The sequence below is a fragment of the Podarcis vaucheri genome (genome assembly GCF_965113315.1).
Source record: "Podarcis vaucheri genome assembly, chromosome: 4".
NCBI classification, from domain to species: domain Eukaryota; kingdom Metazoa; phylum Chordata; class Lepidosauria; order Squamata; family Lacertidae; genus Podarcis; species Podarcis vaucheri.
Genome location: NC_138762.1, coordinates 87,398,323 through 87,418,493, shown reverse-complemented (window position 1 = coordinate 87,418,493; position 20,171 = coordinate 87,398,323). Strand labels below are relative to the sequence as shown.

The 20,171-nt window shown below is 39.0% G+C and overlaps 1 protein-coding gene across 17 annotated transcripts in view; it reads right to left on the bottom strand.

Moving 5' to 3' along the window:
• DOCK9 (dedicator of cytokinesis 9) overlaps positions 1–20,171 on the bottom strand; it is a 142,168-nt gene that overhangs the window by 5,545 nt on the left and 116,452 nt on the right. For 6 of the 17 annotated variants that reach the window (XM_082218515.1, XM_082218518.1, XM_082218522.1 and 3 more), the window contains 14 exons: positions 18,925–18,972; positions 16,389–16,525; positions 11,819–11,934; positions 10,362–10,499; positions 8,702–8,884; positions 8,076–8,189; positions 7,225–7,440; positions 6,761–6,818; positions 5,193–5,299; positions 4,542–4,664; positions 3,596–3,709; positions 2,926–2,961; positions 2,084–2,230; positions 1,535–1,745 (listed from right to left, as the gene is read on the bottom strand). In XM_082218515.1, coding sequence (XP_082074641.1) covers positions 1,535–1,745; positions 2,084–2,230; positions 2,926–2,961; positions 3,596–3,709; positions 4,542–4,664; positions 5,193–5,299; positions 6,761–6,818; positions 7,225–7,440; positions 8,076–8,189; positions 8,702–8,884; positions 10,362–10,499; positions 11,819–11,934; positions 16,389–16,525; positions 18,925–18,972 — 1,748 coding nt within the window. Of the gene's footprint in view, positions 1–1,534; positions 1,746–2,083; positions 2,231–2,925; positions 2,962–3,595; positions 3,710–4,541; positions 4,665–5,192; positions 5,300–6,760; positions 6,819–7,224; positions 7,441–8,075; positions 8,190–8,701; positions 8,885–10,361; positions 10,500–11,818; positions 11,935–15,863; positions 15,908–16,388; positions 16,526–17,138; positions 17,177–18,917; positions 18,973–20,171 lie in introns of all 17 variants that reach the window. The other 11 variants (XM_082218510.1, XM_082218516.1, XM_082218519.1 and 8 more) reach the window with 5 other exon arrangements.

Here is a 20,171-nt window from a genome sequence, read left to right as displayed (position 1 = left end):
AATTAGACTTATAAACAAACAAGCCTATATTTTAATAGCATAATTCTATAGAGCAAGGCTAATCAATGTGATGTGTCCAGATGTTTGGAACGACATTTCCCATCAGCCCCAGTTCTCATTGCCTGTGGTCTGGGATACTAAGAGTTTAGTGCAAAGCATCTGGAAGGCACTACATTGGCTACCCCTGCTCTGCAGACTGTGTGCTTCTTTTGTCCAGTGTTTGTATGCCCCTGGAAAAATTCTGATCTGCAGAAGAAGACTAGCCTGTATCTTCTCATTATGCGGGACATATATAGTACTGTCTGCTAGCCCATGGAAGTTACATGCTGTTCTATCCAGAAAGGACTAATGATTAAGTATCAAGTAGGTAAACCAACAGGTGGGAAAAACTTAGAAAAATATTAAGCATGGGTCTTTCTATGCTTTTCTATTTGTTTAGTTAATGTAATTCACATTTTGTTATCTAAAGAAGGATGACAACACTACTGTTTCCACTTGGTTCTTTGCCAGGAGATTAGCTATTAGCAATAACAGTAGTTCACATGCAGTGTCAGTCTTTAAGCTACCAGTAATCCTGGTGCAAAGAGTAGCCATGAGTCAGCATGCAAAATAACTGGACCCTGGCCTTGACATATTTGCACATGAACACAAGGCAATTGAGAGGCAATAAATGTTTGAGTCAACTTAAATATCTACCTACCTACCTACCTATTAGCTATTCACAGGATTGCAACAGTACATACTAGGCCAGTTTAGGGATGAAGCAAAATGGGGTAGGATACATCACTGAGCCTAAGGGTAGTAGACCAGTTGTATGGCAAGCCTGTGGCACACACAGCTCTTATCTCCAATAGAAGGGAATGGCTCAGGAGGAATGAATGGGGAAGCTCCTGTTTCTGAGCACCTGCTGCCAGAGGTGAATACCACAGCCAACTGCCCTGAACATAAAATATCTCCCTTTCTATGCAGGTTTTAAAATACACTCAAGACCTTTCTCTTTGAGTTGGATCACAGTTCCAAGTGCTTCTAAAACGTGACCTTGCTGTTAAACAGCTTCCTGGCAGACCAGAGAAACTGCATCAATAACATCCAGGGTACTGATAGAGCATCAATTTGTGTGTTTTTGTTTCACACATTATATTGTGGTAGCCCATATTTGTCAGAGTGTACCCTTATGTCAATTCCAGCTCCCCAGAAAATATAGCAGTATAGTTCATGTGGCTGCAAAACATTAATTTTAATAACACTTTATGTGTACAAAATGTGTGTGTATTGCATGAAATAGCTTTAACTTGGTTAGTTGTTAGTTATAGGTTAGTTTCCTGCTGAACACTTAGGCTCCCATAGGTTATTAGGACCCAAAACATGCAGGATTTAGCAAAGACTCAGATTTCTCTGTGGCTTTTTTGGATTAAATGGAAGCATGTTACAGGTGCTATAGACAAAAAACATCAATGAAAGGTGTTAAGTGCTCTCTTTTGGTTTTTAGAAATCAAAGTACTGTCCCAAAGAACTGCAAATTTTAACCTAGTACCTGTAAGAATGGTGCGTCGTTTACATTGTTCCTCCACTCCCCCTCTTCTTTTGCCCATCTGAGTAAATGGCATCTCAAACATAAAGCGGCGGATGTTGTGATTTCTTTCAAATTCTGTTTTTCTCTCTTGTAGTTCCTTTTCCTCAAAGTATGGAACTACATGAGTAACTTGAATATAGGCATATTTTGAATCCAAATCCTTAGGATTTACCTTAAAAGAATTTGAGAGAATTAAAATCTCAACTATGAAAATATGCAATTATTTAAAAGTTACATTATTAAAAGGTTACTTGAGCTAATACGCTGATCATCATTAATAAAATTTTAAAACTCTTATGGTGCCTTCAATATAAAAATTATCCATGTATGCCACCAAGGTCCTTCTTGCTTCATTCATTTGGTATTTTTTGTACTGCACAAGTAGATGATCATCCTTAGTGGAACCACATTTTACTATGCTTAAGAACTGGCAGGCTAGAAAGAAAATTTCGATTTGAGCTCATGTTAATTTATATATAAGTCAGTTGTATATTATTAGTTAAGTCCTACTTTTCCAGAGTCCTGGATCATCCTGACATTTTCAGATCCAAACTTATCTGAGTAGAGTTTTTGTAGCCTCTGGGAAATCTCTGAAAGGCATGTGAGTTTAGGCTCTTTGTATATATATTCTTTTCCATCTTCATCTTCAAAAAATCCCTTTAGAAAAGAAAAACCAATAACAACAGTTAAGTTCTAAACAAACAAAGGTCCAAAAAAGAATGACTCCTAATAATTAAAGCAAAGTCAATGTAGAACACAAAGGTTGCAAGCAAAAAGGAAAAGAAAAAAGTGATATTGAAAAATCAAGGTAAGGAGAGCAAAACAGCTATTATAGTATGGATGCATTGAAAATTATTACAATATTATTGAGGGAATGCTGTAAATTACATGATATGTCAACTTTAATGTTTTGAGGGTACAGCACTCTATTTCCATATTCATTGTTCGCATGCCTGTTTCACATGCCAATATGGTAGTCCTCTGAGAAAGCCGTGTTATTTTGAACAAAATATGGCCAAGTGTTCTATACAAATAAAGCAACGTTATCTAGATAAATTTTAATATAATCGTATTTTATAATTTACTTTGAAGCCCAAAACACAACCAAAATAGGTCCCATGGAAGGTGAAACAGGTGTCTGCTTTCATACAGAATGTCAGATCTGAGTTAATGTTTTAAGTTGCAAAAATAAATATTCCTATCTGAAGATGAAATGGACAATGTAGTGCAAGGATCACAACATAGCATGTATAAACGCAAACTAGACTGACAAAAATACCCACAACAAACTAAGCTTATATGCAGTAATTTTTACTGCATTGCTTGTTTTGGACAGCAGTTTCTGTAATTACCTCCACATCTGTTTCACTGTCTGTAAACTGGTATTGCTACAGTCATAAGAGACAATAGAATAAATGGAATGTTATATCACTCAAATTGTACAATTCAGTGCCCTGACTGAATTTTTTTTTTTGATCAACTATTTCTATCTAAAATTGTGTTTCCTCCATTGAATACACATGCTCATGTCACACACACACACATCCTGCAGTCACTGTATTTTGCCACTATGGAATAACATATAAAAGTGAAAAAGTTTGATTCTTTGTATAAGCATGCAGTACAAAGATAGAACATGTGCAGTTTTCTTCTGCAAGTGGAACTAAATATATTAATATTTTAAACCAAGATAATACAGATCAGAAAGTGAACCAACATAATATATAAAAACACCAAAGGCAGTGTTTAAGTAATAGCTATGAATGGCTATTATTGGAAAAACTTACCGCTGCCTTAAGAAAGTAATAGAAAAAGGAAGAAAGGAAGAAAAGAAAGTTTACTGAAGAAATTTCTCATTCAGAAAACAGTTATTAGTTCAATAGTTCATTAGTAGTTCATCTACATGCAAGTAGAAATATACAATGCAGTTAACACATGCTGTAAAAAAGAATACATTGCAAAAAAATTGCAATTTTTCATATGCTAAGTTAAAGTTCAGGAAAGACACTGGACAATGCTCACCTGTCCAAAAAATGCAACTCTGAAATAGGTTCCCAACAATCTTTTTCCTGTATGCATAACTTCTGTAACTTTGCTGTACGCCCGGTGCAATGTGTCATACAAATGAGCTAGCCTCTAAAAAAATGGGAAAATACGTTTTGGTAAATGGTGGCACTGAGATATTTAGTATATTCTGAACAACAAAAAACAGAATAAAAAACATACAAGCTTTTATATATCGTTAGCAAACTGGATCAAAATAATACAGTGCTTAACGGCTTGGAAAACCCAATTGTCTCAATTTAGCTAAAATTAGGGATAACTAAGTACCACTGAAAGCAATGGAACAGTTAATGATTACTTTTTCAGGTGTCACATTATATTTGAAGCTGACTTTAGTAGTAAATATATATTAAAAACATGCAAGAATGATAACCAAAAGTGAACATTTCCCCAAGTATACACATATCCTACCATAACATTATGATCACTGTAAACCAGTAAACAGGTAACCATCCATTGAATGAGCAGGATGCAGATATCAAAATTTCCAGTGCCTTGGAATCTAAAGAAGTCTTAGATGCTGGACTAAGGGCTTGCTGTATCTCCTTGTGAACAGCATTCCAAAAATGGGAACCACTTCAGAAAAGGCTCTTTCTTATGTAGCCACTCTCTGCACCTGCCTTAGAAGAGGTACTTGGAGAAGGGACTCCAAAGCTGATCTGAAGAGCTGGCCAGATTCATAGGGGAAAAGAGGCTCCATAAGGTAATGGGGTCCCAAGCCTTATAAAGTTTTATAGGTAAAAAAACCCAGAGCACTTTGAAGTTAGTTGCAATCAAATGAATCCTCACAACTTTCAATGAGACTTTGCTGTAACTTTAGCTGAACATTACCTATTCCAACATCCCACAGCATTAACATTAACAAATGAAATCATTATAGCATAAATAGATTTGTATCAAATACCTCAAAATCTCTCCGCTTTTCATAAATAGGAATTATAAGTTTATAGATGTCAGCAATCAGTTCATAACGTTCAGCCTTCCACAGCCCATCTGCACACTGTTCTAACAACTCCATCAGTACATCCTAGTTACAGAAAGAAAAGCACACACATGTGGATAGAGACTAATCTGGAGCAATCTAATTTTATTTTTCTCAAGCAGCATAAAAAAGGATTAATTTCCAGTACAGTGTGTTTCTGATCCAGCAAAGGCTCCTGACAGTGGAAGGGGAGAGGCAATTTTACCAATTCTCCCTTCTTCCCACAGTCTGCAGTGTCACACTTTTCTAAAGGGTACTGTGGAAATCCCGTCTGGTTAACATTTAATTGCCAGGTCCAAGGTTCCTCAATGCTCTCTCCCCAGGTTCTCCCCTGAACTTATGCCTTGCTTTTATAGCATCTCCAGCATAACTTGGCCTCTTTGTCTTAACATGCTATAAAGTGAGTAATGGTGTATGCTATTTATTATTTAGTTGTGTTTCCATGGGTTAAAAATATTTTCAATGTGTTATGAACTCTTCGGGTTAGACAGCAAGCAAGACATTTTAGAATTCAATAAAAAATATATTAGTATTATAAGGATACAGAAATAAGTATGAATTAAGTTTACATACTTCATTAAAGTGAACATCTTGCATCCCAACATCTTCCATCATAGAAGCCTCTTCATCTATATTTGGAGTGATTACTCTGAAGCTTATACAGCCTTGTTTAAACATTCCTATTTATATTGGATGGGAAAAATACAGACAACACTCTTGAAGTAGATCAACGGAAGAGGAACAGCAAAACCCACAAAGGCATGAAAGAAATTAACAATCTTAAAGTTGCAGTGAATAAATCTAATTTCAAGTTACGCTTGGTTGGGGGGGGGTATTGAATTGAGTAGAGGAATCCCTTCACTAAATTCTGCAATCTCAGCTGGTTTCCTCTTGCCAACTGAGTAGTGCTTGTGCCACTATACTGGAGCAGCCCCCCCCCCTTTCCTGCCTGCTGAATGTGTGGGCAGAAGGCGAACTGGCAGTATCCTTGCCAGCATACAGTCCCCAAATAGGGCATTCAAGGGCATTCTGTTGGATACCAAGCTGCTCTTACAGCCAATCCCAAAGTCCTGATCCACCCCCTGCCCCACTGCAAATCTTCTGCTGCCACTGCCACTGCCAGTGGCTAGGCTGCAGCACTGCCATGTGGCAGTAACACCACTATGCAGGGGGTCAGCAGCAGCAGGTTTGGATTTTATTCTTAAACAGTATAGTGTTTTAGTAAAGACTTGAATAATCAGAAACCTGCTCTTGGGTTTCTGAACCATAGGACAAAATTCTACTGATTGCAAGTTACTAGTAAGCTTGTCTGTTTTCACAACCTTGGTTCCTTCAAAGCCTAAGATGGAAACTTGGGTAACAGGAGGGCCTCTTACACATGGTTACTAATGACTATTCAGGGATGGCATTAGATATAATTATCTTCAGTAACCCAGTGTGGCAAAATAGAAGTGAGGTACCTTCATAGCAAACAGAAAAACTGTATGGGGGTCTTTAGACAATATAGACAAGTAAAGAAGCTGTTTTTCTGATGGTACATCCTGTGATGCTGATATGTTTAAAAGGCTCACCAGTGCAATAGAGCGGTCCACTGATCAACCATTACCATGCAATCACTGCACGGACAAGATTGTTGTGAGAATAAAAGGAGGAGGGAGGAGAAGAGAACCCTAAGCTTTTTGGAGGAAGGCAATGATAAAACTATAGGAAACAAACATTCTGAGTGGCAGTTTAACAGATGGAGTGTGAATAAAAAAATTCCTTCCAGTAGCACCTTAAAGACCAACTAAGTTAGTTCTTGGTATGAGCTTTCGTGTGCATGCACACTTCTTCAGATACACACAGATGGAGTGTGATGAGATTACATTGGATTTTCCTTTCTGTAACAGTCTTTTCTGAAGATATTTCTTTAAATGTTTTATTGCTATTTTTTAAATAGAAAGAATATTAATTTAATTGTTATTTATTAAACTATTTTTGGACCTTTATCCACATGGATGCGAGGGCAATAGACAATATGCATAACTACAACTGGCTAGACAAAACATAAATGCACAAACTATAAAGCAGACTGGTATATAACCACTTAAGCAGCAGTTTAAAATATCCCAACAACAATGGAGTAGGTGCATGATACATACCTTTTCGGAGAAGGTACTCTGCCACCAGAGCTGTTACGTGGACATAACACATTGCCGCCTAAAATACAAACAATAGCAACCATTACTACACAATTTTTGTTGTGACTAAGTTCTGTATACAGCAAGCCTGCAACATTCAGCTTTACATGCTTGGCAATTTTAAAAAAAAACACAACTTTGGCAATCCCATCTACCATTGTACCCATTATATTTTGACTATATGCAATTTTGGCTTTAGGCACAATCCCTAGAATGTAACCCCTGCATAAGTTGTGGGCTTACTGTATATCTTGAATAAAACTAAAAACGTTGGAGCAGCACAACAATTCTTTCTAATTTCTGTTGGCACATTTTTCTCCAACCTCTTCAATATGTGTGTGATAGATTTTTAGAATTATTTTGAACTTTAAGAACAATATGGCCAGATCATCAAAAACCAGTGGAGTACTTTCTGTCTTGCTTACCTCTGAAAGATCTCCATTTTTAACATGAATTCTTGCCATGCTATCCAACCATGTCTTCCTGAGTTCAGGTGTACTGGCATAAGACTTTGCCAAACTGTACTGAAGATCCACAAGCATCTCTGGATCATTCTCATGCTCCTTCATTTGTGCTGTAGCCATTAGGACTGTACGGATGCGTTTTGTCAAATCCTTGACATCGGAAGGAAATGTCGTGTGCTGTAATGTGAAAACAGTGGCAAGATATGCAAAATGAGCTCAACAAAGGGAAGCTAAACTGTACCTATCCACTTAGTAACCTATTGCTTGAAATTCCTTTAGGAATAATCAAGTAGTATGAAAGAAGAGTAAAGTTGTGTGGACTGTTCCTCAGAATGCTAACCGCATGAACATGGTCTTGGCTATTAGTTGCATCTACTCCTGTTAATGTTACATTGTTTCCTTCAAACTAAAAAACAACTCTAAAATGGAACTATTTTAAAAGCTAATTTTGTATGTACTTATATTATACAATGAATATTTAAACTAGTGTCTCAAACATGGACTATTGTGATCTGAAAAGATTTTACAGAGATTTTCCCTTTTCTCTCAAGCATCAAGAACAACTTGGCATTTTTGGCACTTTCAAATAAGACTTCATCAAGGTCCCTTTTGTGACTGCTTCTGTATTTTTCATTCTACAGCATTTCTGTACATTTTGTTCTCTGCTTATACATGACTATAACCTTCTTATGGTTGATCCATACGGGCTGTTTACATGTTGAGGTTTTAGCATCAATGCCATGGGTATGAAACTGATGATCCAGACCCTTCTTTATAATTTCAAAATGAAATGGAAAAAGCCTACTACAAACCTTAGTAAGTCTGTCACTGTTAGCACAGTTATTGATGATGGAAAGAGACTGCTGAAATCTGGTTCCACCAATTCCGACAACATCTGCAATCAGCTGACTCACAGAAATGATAACCTTGTAAAGAAGGAGAAACATAAATCTTGAAGATTTCAGGTTGGGGTTTATATTGTATGCATTATAAATTCTGTATACAGTTTTGGAACTTTCCTAAATATTAAGCCTGTAACTTTGTGTAAATAAACAAATACATAAAATAAATAAATAGATTTGTAGGAAAATGCAAACCTGTATGTGAATAATTTGCATTAAAACTGCAGTGATACAATAGGGCATGAGTTTGAATATCTAGAAACATCAGCTACTTGTTCCAAAATTTGTGTATAGGAAGTACACATAGAGAGTGCAGCAGCAAGGGTGACCTTTTCACATAGCTGCTGGGCATGCAGCGTTTATTATCACACATAACAGTGTGTGTGTGTGCTGCTCGATGCACTATGTAGCTGAAGTCTGTTATAATATTATGTTGCTAAGTATACACAATCCAGTCTTTAAGACATGATACCAGAAAAGGTCAGCATTTCATCTCCTTAAAACCCCCTAAATACATAAAAACAAACTGTACTGACTTGTAGGTGTGTCCTCACAAACGATCTCTTTCCTGTGTAATCAAAATTATTCCTCATCAGGAAATAAAGGAGCTGTGATGCTTCTGTTCGTATTGAGCTCAGTTTGGAATTGCAGCACTTCAAAATTTCATAGCACAGTGAAGAACACATGTCAGCCCTTCCTTCATAAAATGTAGAAGGAAACTGTAGAACACACAGAAACATTTACTCTTTAAAAGGTAGGATAAAACGAAACCATCAGGTAACAAGTTTCAAATAGCAAAGTGTTCAAAAAAATGTCACATGGGAGTTGGCTGTTTAATTTGTAACACACTAGAAAGGGTCCCCGAAAACAAACACCCTTGATACAGATACAGTGGTACCTTGGGTTACAGATGCTTCAGGTTACATACGCTTCAGGTTACAGACTCTGCTAACCCAGAAATAGTACCTCGGGTTACGAACTTTGCTTCAGGATGAGAACAGAAATCGTGCTCTGGCGGCGTGGCAGCAGCAGAAGGCCCCATTAGCTAAAGTGGTGCTTCAGGTTAAGAACAGTTTCAGGTTAAGTACGGACCTCCGGAACAAATTAAGTACTTAACCCGAGGTACCACTGTATGTGCATCCGTTTGTTTAGGAGTCCCAAAGTCAGCTTTGCAAATAAGTGTACAAAGAGTTTGCTAGCTTGCCTACCTCACAAATTTAGTAAATTGTATTCTACGCAGAAATTTGCAACTTTGTAAAGCTTCACCCTTAAAGTGACTAGAAAATATATTTTGACAGCCTGACAGAAGGTAGTGGTTGTCTCAAAATAAGACCAAAGCTTAGACAGGAATTCAGTGTTTTGGGGCTGTCAGATTTCAGATCTGCAACTCCATTTCCCAAAAAGAAAGCAATTGTGACTTTGTCACCTGTTTCAAAGGGTGGGCCATATGGCCCACATTCTAATCTCTCCCATGACACCACTGTAAAACTGACAACCACTGTAAAACTGAATGGCCGAACATTATGTTTACATACCGGACTAGCACTTGTTGGTAATGCAGTTCTGGGTTCTGAACATACAGTGGCCTGCTCAGTTAATGGGTCCACCTGTTCCATCAAGGGATTTGGGAGCCTGCTTCTTTGCACTGGCTGGACTAGAATGTCAGTCTACTCAACAAGACAATGACTTGTCCAAATTCAAAAAAGCAATTAACCTGGCATCTAGTTCTCAAGCTAAAGCTCCATGAACACAACAGAGTCCTCCTTCACTCAGTTTCAGAAATACAGTGCCCCGCAAGACGAATGCCTCGCAAGACGAAAAACTCGCTAGACGAAAGGGTTTTTCGGTTTTGCGTTGCTTCGCTAGACGAATTTCCCCATGGGCTTGCTTCGCAAGATGAAAACGTCTTGTGCTTTTTTCTTAAAGCCGCTTGAAGAGGCACAGTTGTGACGGACCGTGCTTCGCAAGACGAAAAACATCGCAAGACGAAAAGACTCGCGGAACGAATTATTTTCGTCTTGCGAGGCACCACTGTATATACTCCGATTGAACAAAGAGATATGCTGTCTGAAGAAAAGCAATACCCTGCCCTAGGCTCTCTACATTTAGAGGCAGCATATAAGTAACAAAACAGAACCACCACCCCAATCAATATAACATACAGAGAGAAGAAGTTATAAATTGAAGACTACTTACCTTAAAAATTAATGATCTTAAGGCATTGAAGACATTTTTTAATGCAGTTTCTGACTGATTTTTTTGCAGAAAGCAAAGGTACACATCGAACACTTTTTTCATCAGAGGATTATGCCCATGATCCATCAGGAGCTGATTCTTAAAATTAAGAGAATTATATTTTGATACCTACACAGATGAATTACTTTAAGGCCTCAAAAGCCATTATAAACCTTATAGACTTGTTAATGGAATGCTTCTGTTTTGGCTATCTGCACACAAACAACTGGGAAAGAATTATTGATCTTACTTGAATTGCAGACTGGTAACAAGGACAATGAAGACACTTGATTCGGTAATCAAGTAATGGAGGCAGGAACACAGAATTGTGGGAGGTAGGCTTAATTTCAGTTTTTCAGGCTCACCAACCAGCAGTAATCGATGTATGTACGTAGAAAAGAAATCTGAATGTACCTGCGTACCTCCCCCCAGCTGATGACATGCCGCCAAAATAAATAACATAACCCCTTAAACATAGGAACAAAGGGAACCCTTAAGTAAAGCCTTGACAGCAGTCTGAAATTAGCACAACTGCAGACCACAGCAGGGAGGGCTCTGGTGTTTTCATCTGTTTGTCACCTTACAAATCTACTCTTCAGGTAAGACCAATCGTTCTATTTATTGCAGTGGACGATGAAGCCCACTGGATTGGGACATACCACAGTGATTCCCAGCTGGGTGGGACCCAAATGCAGTGGTGTTGCTTAAAGTGCTTGATGAACGAGCACGAGCGTGACTATACACATTGTGTCAAACTCAGAGGTGACCCGGAAACATCACAAACAGGGGTTGTTTGAAGAGTTTTTCAATGGGTGTTCTGATTATACATGATTTCACGTAAGTGTGCGGTGCCTTAGGGTGTAACCATGCACAAATTGGTTGCTCCCTGTACTCCAGATGTTGTCAGATGACAGCTCCTAATATCCCTGATCATCAGAACTGCTGGCTGGGGCTGATGTGAGTTGGAGTCCAAAAACATCTGGAGAGCACTATGTCGGCTAAAGGTAAAGGGACCCCTGACCATTAGGTCCAGTCGTGACAGACTCTGGGGTTGCGGCGCTCATCTCGCTTTATTGGCCGAGGGAGCCGGCGTACAGCTTCCGGGTCATGTGGCCAACATGACTAAGCCGCTTCTGGCGAACTGGAGCAGCACACGGAAACGCCGTTCACCTTCCCGCTGGAGAGGTACCTATTTATCTACTTGCACTTTGACGTGCTTTCGAACTGCTAGGTTGGCAGGAGCAGGGACCGAGCAATGGGAGCTCACCCCATCATGGGGATTCAAACCGCCGACCTTCTGATCGACAAGTCCTAGGCTCTGTGGTTTAACCCACAGCACCACCCGCGTACCACTATGTTGGCTACCTCTGGATAAAAACTATGGCTACGCCTAACTATACAGGTATCTAAGCACATACCTTGAATGCCATTGTGAATAAAGATAAAGTGTCCAGAATTGTAAGGCAAACTTCAGTGGCAATGTTGGCTTCAAGTAAAGATTGGTGAAGGACGTCTGCTTCTGAATGGCCATAACCTGTGGAAATTTGAGGCAGTTGTTACTTTGAACTCTGTACCAGACTTTGACAAAACTCCAACCTTTTAATATCCTCACTACTAATTGAATAGTAGCAAAGCTGGAATTCTTATGTGTCTTACAGGAATGCTGCAGTTGCAGGTATATAACATGTGCACATATTTGCAAGCTTGGGTCGTGTAAATGATTGCTTTATGTTTCAGATAGCTTGAAGCAAAAAGGGCTGAGAGTACATAAATAACAAATGAGTTACAGTAATATTCCAGTTGTATCCCAGACCTGTGGCCTACACATAGGTGGAATTAGCCTAGATAAGTGACAACTGAGAAATAATTTTCAAAAATTCTGAGACCCATTCAGTTTGGTCTAGGACAGTTCTTTTCCAGACTTCTGATAGCTGAAGCACATTTTTTCATGATTTAAAATTGAAAGCAAATCAAAAAGTTTTACCCTCATACCAAGAATGTAAGATTAAGAATTACCCACCTTCAAAAAACACAATCCATGCGTTTCTTAATGAGTCCTCATTCTAGGATATGCCTGCTTGTTGGAAGGTGACAAGTCCTGAGCAGACTCATGCAGACAGACAACTGTTAGCCTCCTCTAAAGGCAGATAATTCTGCTGCATCGGGAGTCTTTAAATGCTCTAATCATTTGCAACACAGACAGAAGGAAAGAAGTCCCCAGCATGCATCTCTGAGAGATGCAATGGGCAATCTCCTTCAAGGTTGCATACAATGGGCTCACAAGAGCATTTACTTTCATTCTTATCTGAATATATAAACGGAACCATTGTAATACTATGCCACGGATACTCATCTCACTAAGTCAATCCAAGAGAATAACATGGCCAATGGTATCAAAGGCTGCTGAGAGATCAAGCAGAAGTAAAAGAGTTGCACTCTCCTGTCCCCTTTTGCGATGAAAGGCATCCATCAAGACAACCAAGGCGGATTCAGTTCTGAAACCAGGTCTGAACCAGATTGGATCAAGATGACCAGGCTCATCCAGGAACACCTGCATTTGCTCCACAACCACCTTCTCTACCACCTCTGCCAAGAAAGGAGTGCTTACGACTGGTCTACAGTTATTGCACTCCATTGGGCTTTTTGAGGAGTGGATACACCACCACCTCTTTAAGGGGAGTGGGCACCACCCCATCACACAAAGATGCATTTACTGCACCTCTGACCCATTCAGTCATCTCACCCCAGCTAGTTTTAATAAACCAGGATGGATAAGGATCTAATGAATAGGTAGTTAGGCAGATCATTGCAAGTATCCTGTCCATATCATCAGATTGCATTAACTGCAACTGATCCAGCAACACTGGGCTTGATGTTACATTAGGCACCTCACAAGGCAGCATCTAAAATCACTGCAAACCCAAGCAACTTAGTGGAGTTAACCCTTTTTTAAGTTAACTACCTTTCATTCCTGTATCTCCACTTTGTTAGAACAATTAATTTCTGGATTTTTTGCTCATATACAGCTAACTGAATTTGCACTAAAACTGTATTGTAAAACCAATAAAAAGCTAGACTAGGTACGTTAGAAATGTACGTATCTCTTGTATTTCCCTAACTGAACACCATTACTTCCTATCTTCATAAAAGCACTATTGAAACGAGTTATTTGTTTAACTATTTAATGACATATTACAGTGGTGCCCCGTAAGACGAATGCCTCGCAAGACGGAAAACTCGCTAGATGAAAGGGTTTTCCATTTTTTGAGCTGCTTCGCAAGACGAATTTCCCTATGGGCTTGCTTCGCAAGACGAAAAATGAAAACGTCTTGCAAGTTCGTTTCCTTTTTCTTAACACCGTTAATAGAGTTGCGACTTGACTTCGAGAAGCAACTCATAGAACGCGGTGTGGTAGCCTTTTTTGAGGTTTTTGAAGACTTTGGTGATTTTTGAAGCTTTTCCAAAACTTCTTTTAAACTTTTAAAACTTTTTTTTGGGGGGGGGTTGGATTTTGAGTTGGGGTGTTTGGAATTCAAGGACTTGGTGTTGGGGAGGGGTTTGCAAGAATCTGGAAGCTTGTGTGTTTTTTTCCTGCATTTTTATGATTTTCTGTGACCATTGGGCCACTCTGCTTATTTAAAAAAAAAATCTGGATTTGAATTTCTGTGTGGTGGGTGGCTGGGGGAACAGTTGAGGAGGGGTTTGCAAGAATCTGGAAGCTTGTGTGTTTTTTTCTGCATTTTTATGATTTTCTGTGACCATTGGGCCACTCTGCTGTTTTTTTAAAAAGATTCTGGATTTGAATTTCTGTGTGGTGGGCGGCTGGGGGAACAGTTGGGGAGGGGGTTCTTCAGCAAGAAGCAAAGAGTGGAAGAGGAACCTTCTTCAAGTTGTCCCCCAGAGTCTTAGAAAATGTACTGTACACTTTGTTGATTTTTAAATGTTTTTCTGTCATGTTTAGAAACTTAATTTATTGTTCCTTCAATTTTTGAAATGCTCTTTACAGTATGTGTGACTTTAAAGAGCACTTAATAAACTCTTGTTGTACCAAATTTGGCTTTGTTTGGCCTTTTTTTTACCATAAGAACGCATCAATTGAATTTCAATGCATTCCTATGGGATTTCATGCTTCGCAAGACGAAAAATTCGCTAGACGAAAAAACTTGCGGAATGAATTAATTTCGTCTTGCGATGCACCACTGTACTCCAGGGGAGCATAATATCAGTAAATAAGATGCTAAGAAATAGGTATAGTCATTTTAAGGGGGGGGGAATACCAATTAGCAAAATTTAAAATCAAAATTTCTTCCCAGAAATATGAAGCATTGATCAACCTACGCTTAGGAATAAGGTGGCCTTTAATACATTTGCCCCTCCAGATGTTGCTGAACTACAGATCCCATTATCCTTGGCCATTTGGGAATGTTTGCTAGGGCTGATGGGAATGCCAAAGGTTCCACAGCCCTGCTGTACATTAAAGGAAGCAGCAGAGAAGAACCGTCATTGAAACATCGGGTGAATAGCAAAGGAATTTTGGCAAACTGTGAAATATGGCTACAAGAAGAAGAAACTGTGAAATATGGCTACAAGAAGAAGAAATCTAAGGATCTCCTAAGGCTCAAGCAGAGACACAGGGGGGTTTGCATGCACCCATTTCCCTCCTGAATACCTTCCTTCTCAAAAATTGTCCCAACCAAATTCCTGAAGTGCTCTTTAAATGTCTGTGTTCAAAATGGGATTTGACATAAGGGTTTTTAAAATAGAACAAAAATGATGGCTTTGGTCCTAAGTTCCACTTGCGGAATAGGGGTTTTCCGTCTGCTGCTCCTGGGGCCCTCCAAAGCAGGTGGTATGGGAGTTCCAGATGGAGGGGGAAATCCCCCCACTTTGCCCGAGTGGAAATTACTTCCGATTTCACAAAGACAGTGTTCGGTCAAATCAATCTGCATGCAGCAGTGCCAGGTCCATATTTAAAAAGTGTATTGGAAAATCTCTTCCCCTTCCCCCCCCCCACAAAAAAATTGAACTCAAGGATAGAAGTCTTCTGGAGTATAATTCTGGGGATTCTGTGAGGTATTTTTGAGAAAGAGCTGCCAATCTGTCAATCTTTTCTGCGTCTGGTCTGGGTGAGCTTTCAGTTTTGGAAAATTTGAAAAATGGGCAATACACTGCTAGATTATAGCCTTAAAAACAGGCTAGAATGAAGAAAAAGTATCCAAGACTTAAATCAGCTCACTACTAATTTCCAGAAAAACAGATGCATTTGTTAAAAGTATTCAGGCAGCACATAGTTAATGTGGGTTTTATTATTTCAGTAAGCTGCCCATTCTTGAATACTGTGAAGCTTCACAAAAGTCGAGTGATATTCTTAATGATGCAGCTGAAATATTTCCAAAGATTACTTAAATCTAGATTTCATTTCAAAAATTCCAACAGAAGCTGACTTCAACCTGATTGTCTTACCATTGTCTACAGAAATTCCAAGCAAACTTGATATTTTTCTCACACTGAAAACACAGAAAAAGTCACTTCATTACTGGGTGCTTCTTCACATCCAAACTAAATCATGGACTTTCACAGTACTTTTATGCTACTTCCCCTTAAAAACTTTATGCCAAAACATGGTCACATGATCAACCAAGCACATTTCACCGTTTTCAAAATGTTCTTGAGAAAGAGTATAATGAAAGTTCTCAATGGCAGTTGAAAACGTTGTTCAAGAGGAACACCACAGAGTGCATAAATTTGAAGTAGAATACATCAAATACCAATGTATACAAAATTTTGAGTATAGCATGTTAAAGTGCTGTAGTTAACCATGTTCCACATTGTGTCATCATTTGTTACTTCCACTCAGCTGTGAACAGAATTCATGTTGGTGCTTGACCTTGAAAAATAAAGTCCATGACATGCTCTGGTGTGGGTTTCGACCTGCCTCTGGTGTTGTGGTACTGGATGAGATTTCAGGTGTTATGTCATGGAACTTACTGTGGCTAAATGTGAGAGAGTTATCCAGGCTGCTCAGCTGCTGTAATCTGGCATGCATCATCCCTGTTCTGTTACGGGAAACAGGCAATGTCTGAGATTTTCGATCATGAACTATGGGTCCCAACCCCTCCTGGTTCCTGCAAGATGGGTGAAATGGGACAGAAGCAAAAGTTAAACATGTTGCACTGCAGCAAGAGAGGGTGAGAGTTAGTTAAGCAGGCCAAGCAAAAACTCTACTAGGAGATGAAAATACAATGCAGCCTATTATCTATTTTAGTTAAAGTTTTGGGAAATTTATCCAGTCAGTCAAAGCAGTACATAAAGGATGTGGACTATAGTATTTACTTCTTGACCACAATGGACTATTTACAGTTGGACAGACTGGAGGTAGGTCAGCTATAGCGAGAGTCTTAGGAAGACAGACTCAGTCAGGAAGACTAACTCTACCTGACCACTGTACTTTGGTCATTTTACATTAGCTTAAACTAGGCAGAATTCCAAAAGCATCACAGCAAGTACCTTCTCAGTCCAAAAGCTTCAAAAATGCTTGAAAGCAGCAGCACACAACTTGCTTTAGAAACATTTAGTTCAGAATAGTAAATGTGCTACCGTGTATACAAATAATTTTTAAGAGAGCTTTGTGTGATGTGAATTTGTTATAGAAAGTTTAAGGAGGATCTGAGAGAGTATTTAGTAAGCACACATGCAGTAAGAGCAAAATTACGTGATATACTAATGCCTGTATCTTACCGAGGCAGGAAGGGAGTAGAGCCATATACTTTGTTAAACTTGCCAGCAATCAAGTGAAGGAAATAGAAAAGTGATCTGTGTTAGCAATCAGTACAGACTAACCTCCTAGTGTGTACCACCACCAGAGCTGACAAGAAATGAAAACCAATACCAGAATTACACACATCCCTGTTTCCTCAACCATAGGGTGTGTAAAGATTGCATGCACTATTTTTTTGCTAGCACATTCCTTTGGTGCATCTCAATGTGAAATATTTGTGAATCACTTCAATAATCACAATTTACATCAGAAACGTGCATAGTTTTCAGTTCAATGTTTTCACATGCAACACAACCAAGTGGTATGTTATTGGTGAAATAGTCTCTTAACCAATTCATCAAGAGCTATTTAATGCATTTTCATGCATTATGAATATTCCTACTTATACAACTATATCAAGTGGGCAAAAGCTCAAACTGTAATTTCAGGAGCAGCAATATGTATTATTCTTAAATAAACTGGTTAAAAATCATGTAGTACATTAAGAAAAATGCAACAATAAAGAAATAAAGGATATTTTACTCCAGTCCAAAGAAATAACACAAGTACCAGTGCCACATTAGAAATGTGTGGCTTAATTCTGGATGGCAAAACCATGTATGTGCTGTATCACTTCAGTCTGCATGTGAGGTCTTACTCAAGAGTAACCAGCACAATGCCCTCTCATTAGCCCAGTCAACATAGCCAATAATCAGGATAATGGACATTATAGTTCAACAATGTCTTGAAGATGATAAGTCCTTCTCCCTGCCATCTAATTTATTGTGTGGAGGGATCTTTTGGTCAGAAGAGCCCAGACCTGCTATCTGAAGTGATTTACAGATCATACACTGCTTTACCATCTCAGCTGCTTTATGAGAACTAGGCACAAACATTAGGAAGCAGGCAGAACAAATCTAAAGCTGGGGGAAAATCCAAGGTTCAAAGAACCCCAAATGGCATTTCCCCCTGGGAGTAGGCTGGGGAGATGGGGGATAAATAGCCATATAAGTGTTGAAACACTTTTATGTGAGTTCAAATACATATTCAGTTTGATTCACAAAACAGCATGCTTTATTTTGATTTTTCCATGCCTCCTTTCAAGACATTGTCAAAGATTAAAAGCAAAATCAACCAATGGCAATAGAATAATCTTCTTTTGGGAGAGAAAGAAAGGCAATGTATGTTGTATATTTCTCTTTCATATATCCAAGTCATAATTTCCTGTATTTGTGTCTGGTGTAAGTCACAATAACATCAGCTAGCAAGTAACAGGCTTGTGCCAAAAGTCCATGTGGAGGCTGTCTCTAACATCAAAATATTGCAACAAACGAGGTAAATTTCCATACAAGCAGCTAATGGAACTAAGACCAGTGTGGCCAGCACTGGATAGGATGAAAAGATACATGTGGTGTTACAAAGCCTTGTTTAGTCTGACTGGAGAGTGCACAGGAGGTAGGAATAATTCACAGGCTATCATTCAGGTACTATGCACGGTTTTGAGAATGTCACAAGGCAGTTTGGGCAAACCTCCACAGTTTTAATAGCTAACACAAAAATCCCTAACTATGTAGTGCAGCAATTTGGGATGAGTTTTCAGTGCTAGTAAGGCAACACAGGTAACATGTGTCAAGCACTACAAAGGCCGTATACTTACCTTCTAATACAAAGACATCTCTTTCCAGTATTAACTGAACATTATTCAAATGACAAGAATTTAAGGCATTCTGTCACAACAAAGTTACACCATTAGGTTATACACAGTACCTGGCGATGTATCGTTTTCCCATGTATTGAAACTGATGCAAGCACACTCTGCAAAGAACACAGTGAGGGTTAGTTTTAAAACTAAGGCATAATTTTAGTAAAAACGTAACTGGAGCCAGCTCATGATATGATAAAATAATGAATGTCCACGATTTTAATGATCACTTGGCTTAATTCCCATCCCCAAACCAGAGTCTCTACCTCAATCCCATGTTACAGCTGTCACCTTTCTGCCAAACAAGTTATGTTCAACACTTTCTGCTCTCATGCAGAGTGAAGCCAAGATGCAGTAGTTGCCATGCCTGTCTTGTTTATTAAAACAGTATAGGAATTATCACTGACAATTTTTTCCACTTTCTGTAGTACTGTAGTGCAATCCAAACCATGTCTAATGAAAAGTAAGTTGTTAGGATTGTAGCTGTGTCTTCAATGATCTCTAGTACATTTAAATTCCTGAACCACCAACAGTGAAGAAGCAGTTCACAGCCAATCTGCTTTCTTCACAAAAATATTTATGCCAATGCTATGGCAGCAGCATCAGTCAAGTGAATGAATGAAAAGCCTACAGGCATGTGGTCTTCTTTAGGGTCAAAATGCATTCTTACCAGGATCTGTCTTGGGCTCTACTTATGCTAGAGAGGTCATGATAGTAACCTCTAATTATAGAAGGCAGTCTACAGAATATCTCCCACAAACAGATACTGTGTGATGGGGGCATCATAGAACATGTTGTTGCCCTGCGGAGCGACCTTTCCGTAAAAGTTCACTACCATGAACATCTTCTCAAAGAGCTATAACAGTGTACTTATTTGGGTTTCTAGTAGCTGGCATCCCATCATTAATAGATAAGGGAGCAGAAGTAGTGAGTGTTTTATTCACATTATTAGGTAACTTCATTGAAAACATTAACAGGCAGTCAGAAATGCCCAGAAAACAGGCAACCTAAAATATTTAATAATAAAAGAACTTTGATCATGACTTAAAGGTAAAGGTAAAGGGACCCCTGACTGTTAGGTCCAGCTGCGAACGACTCTGGGGTTGCGGTGCTCATCTCACTTTACTGGCCGAGGGAGCTTCCGGGTCATGTGGCCAGCATGATTAAGCAGCTTCTGGCGAACCAGAGCAGTGCACGGAAACACCGTTTACCTTCCCGCCGGAGTGATACCTATTTATCCACAGTGGTGCCTCGCAAGACAAAAAGAATCCGTTCTGTGATTCAATTCGTCTAGCGGTTTTTTCGTCTTGCG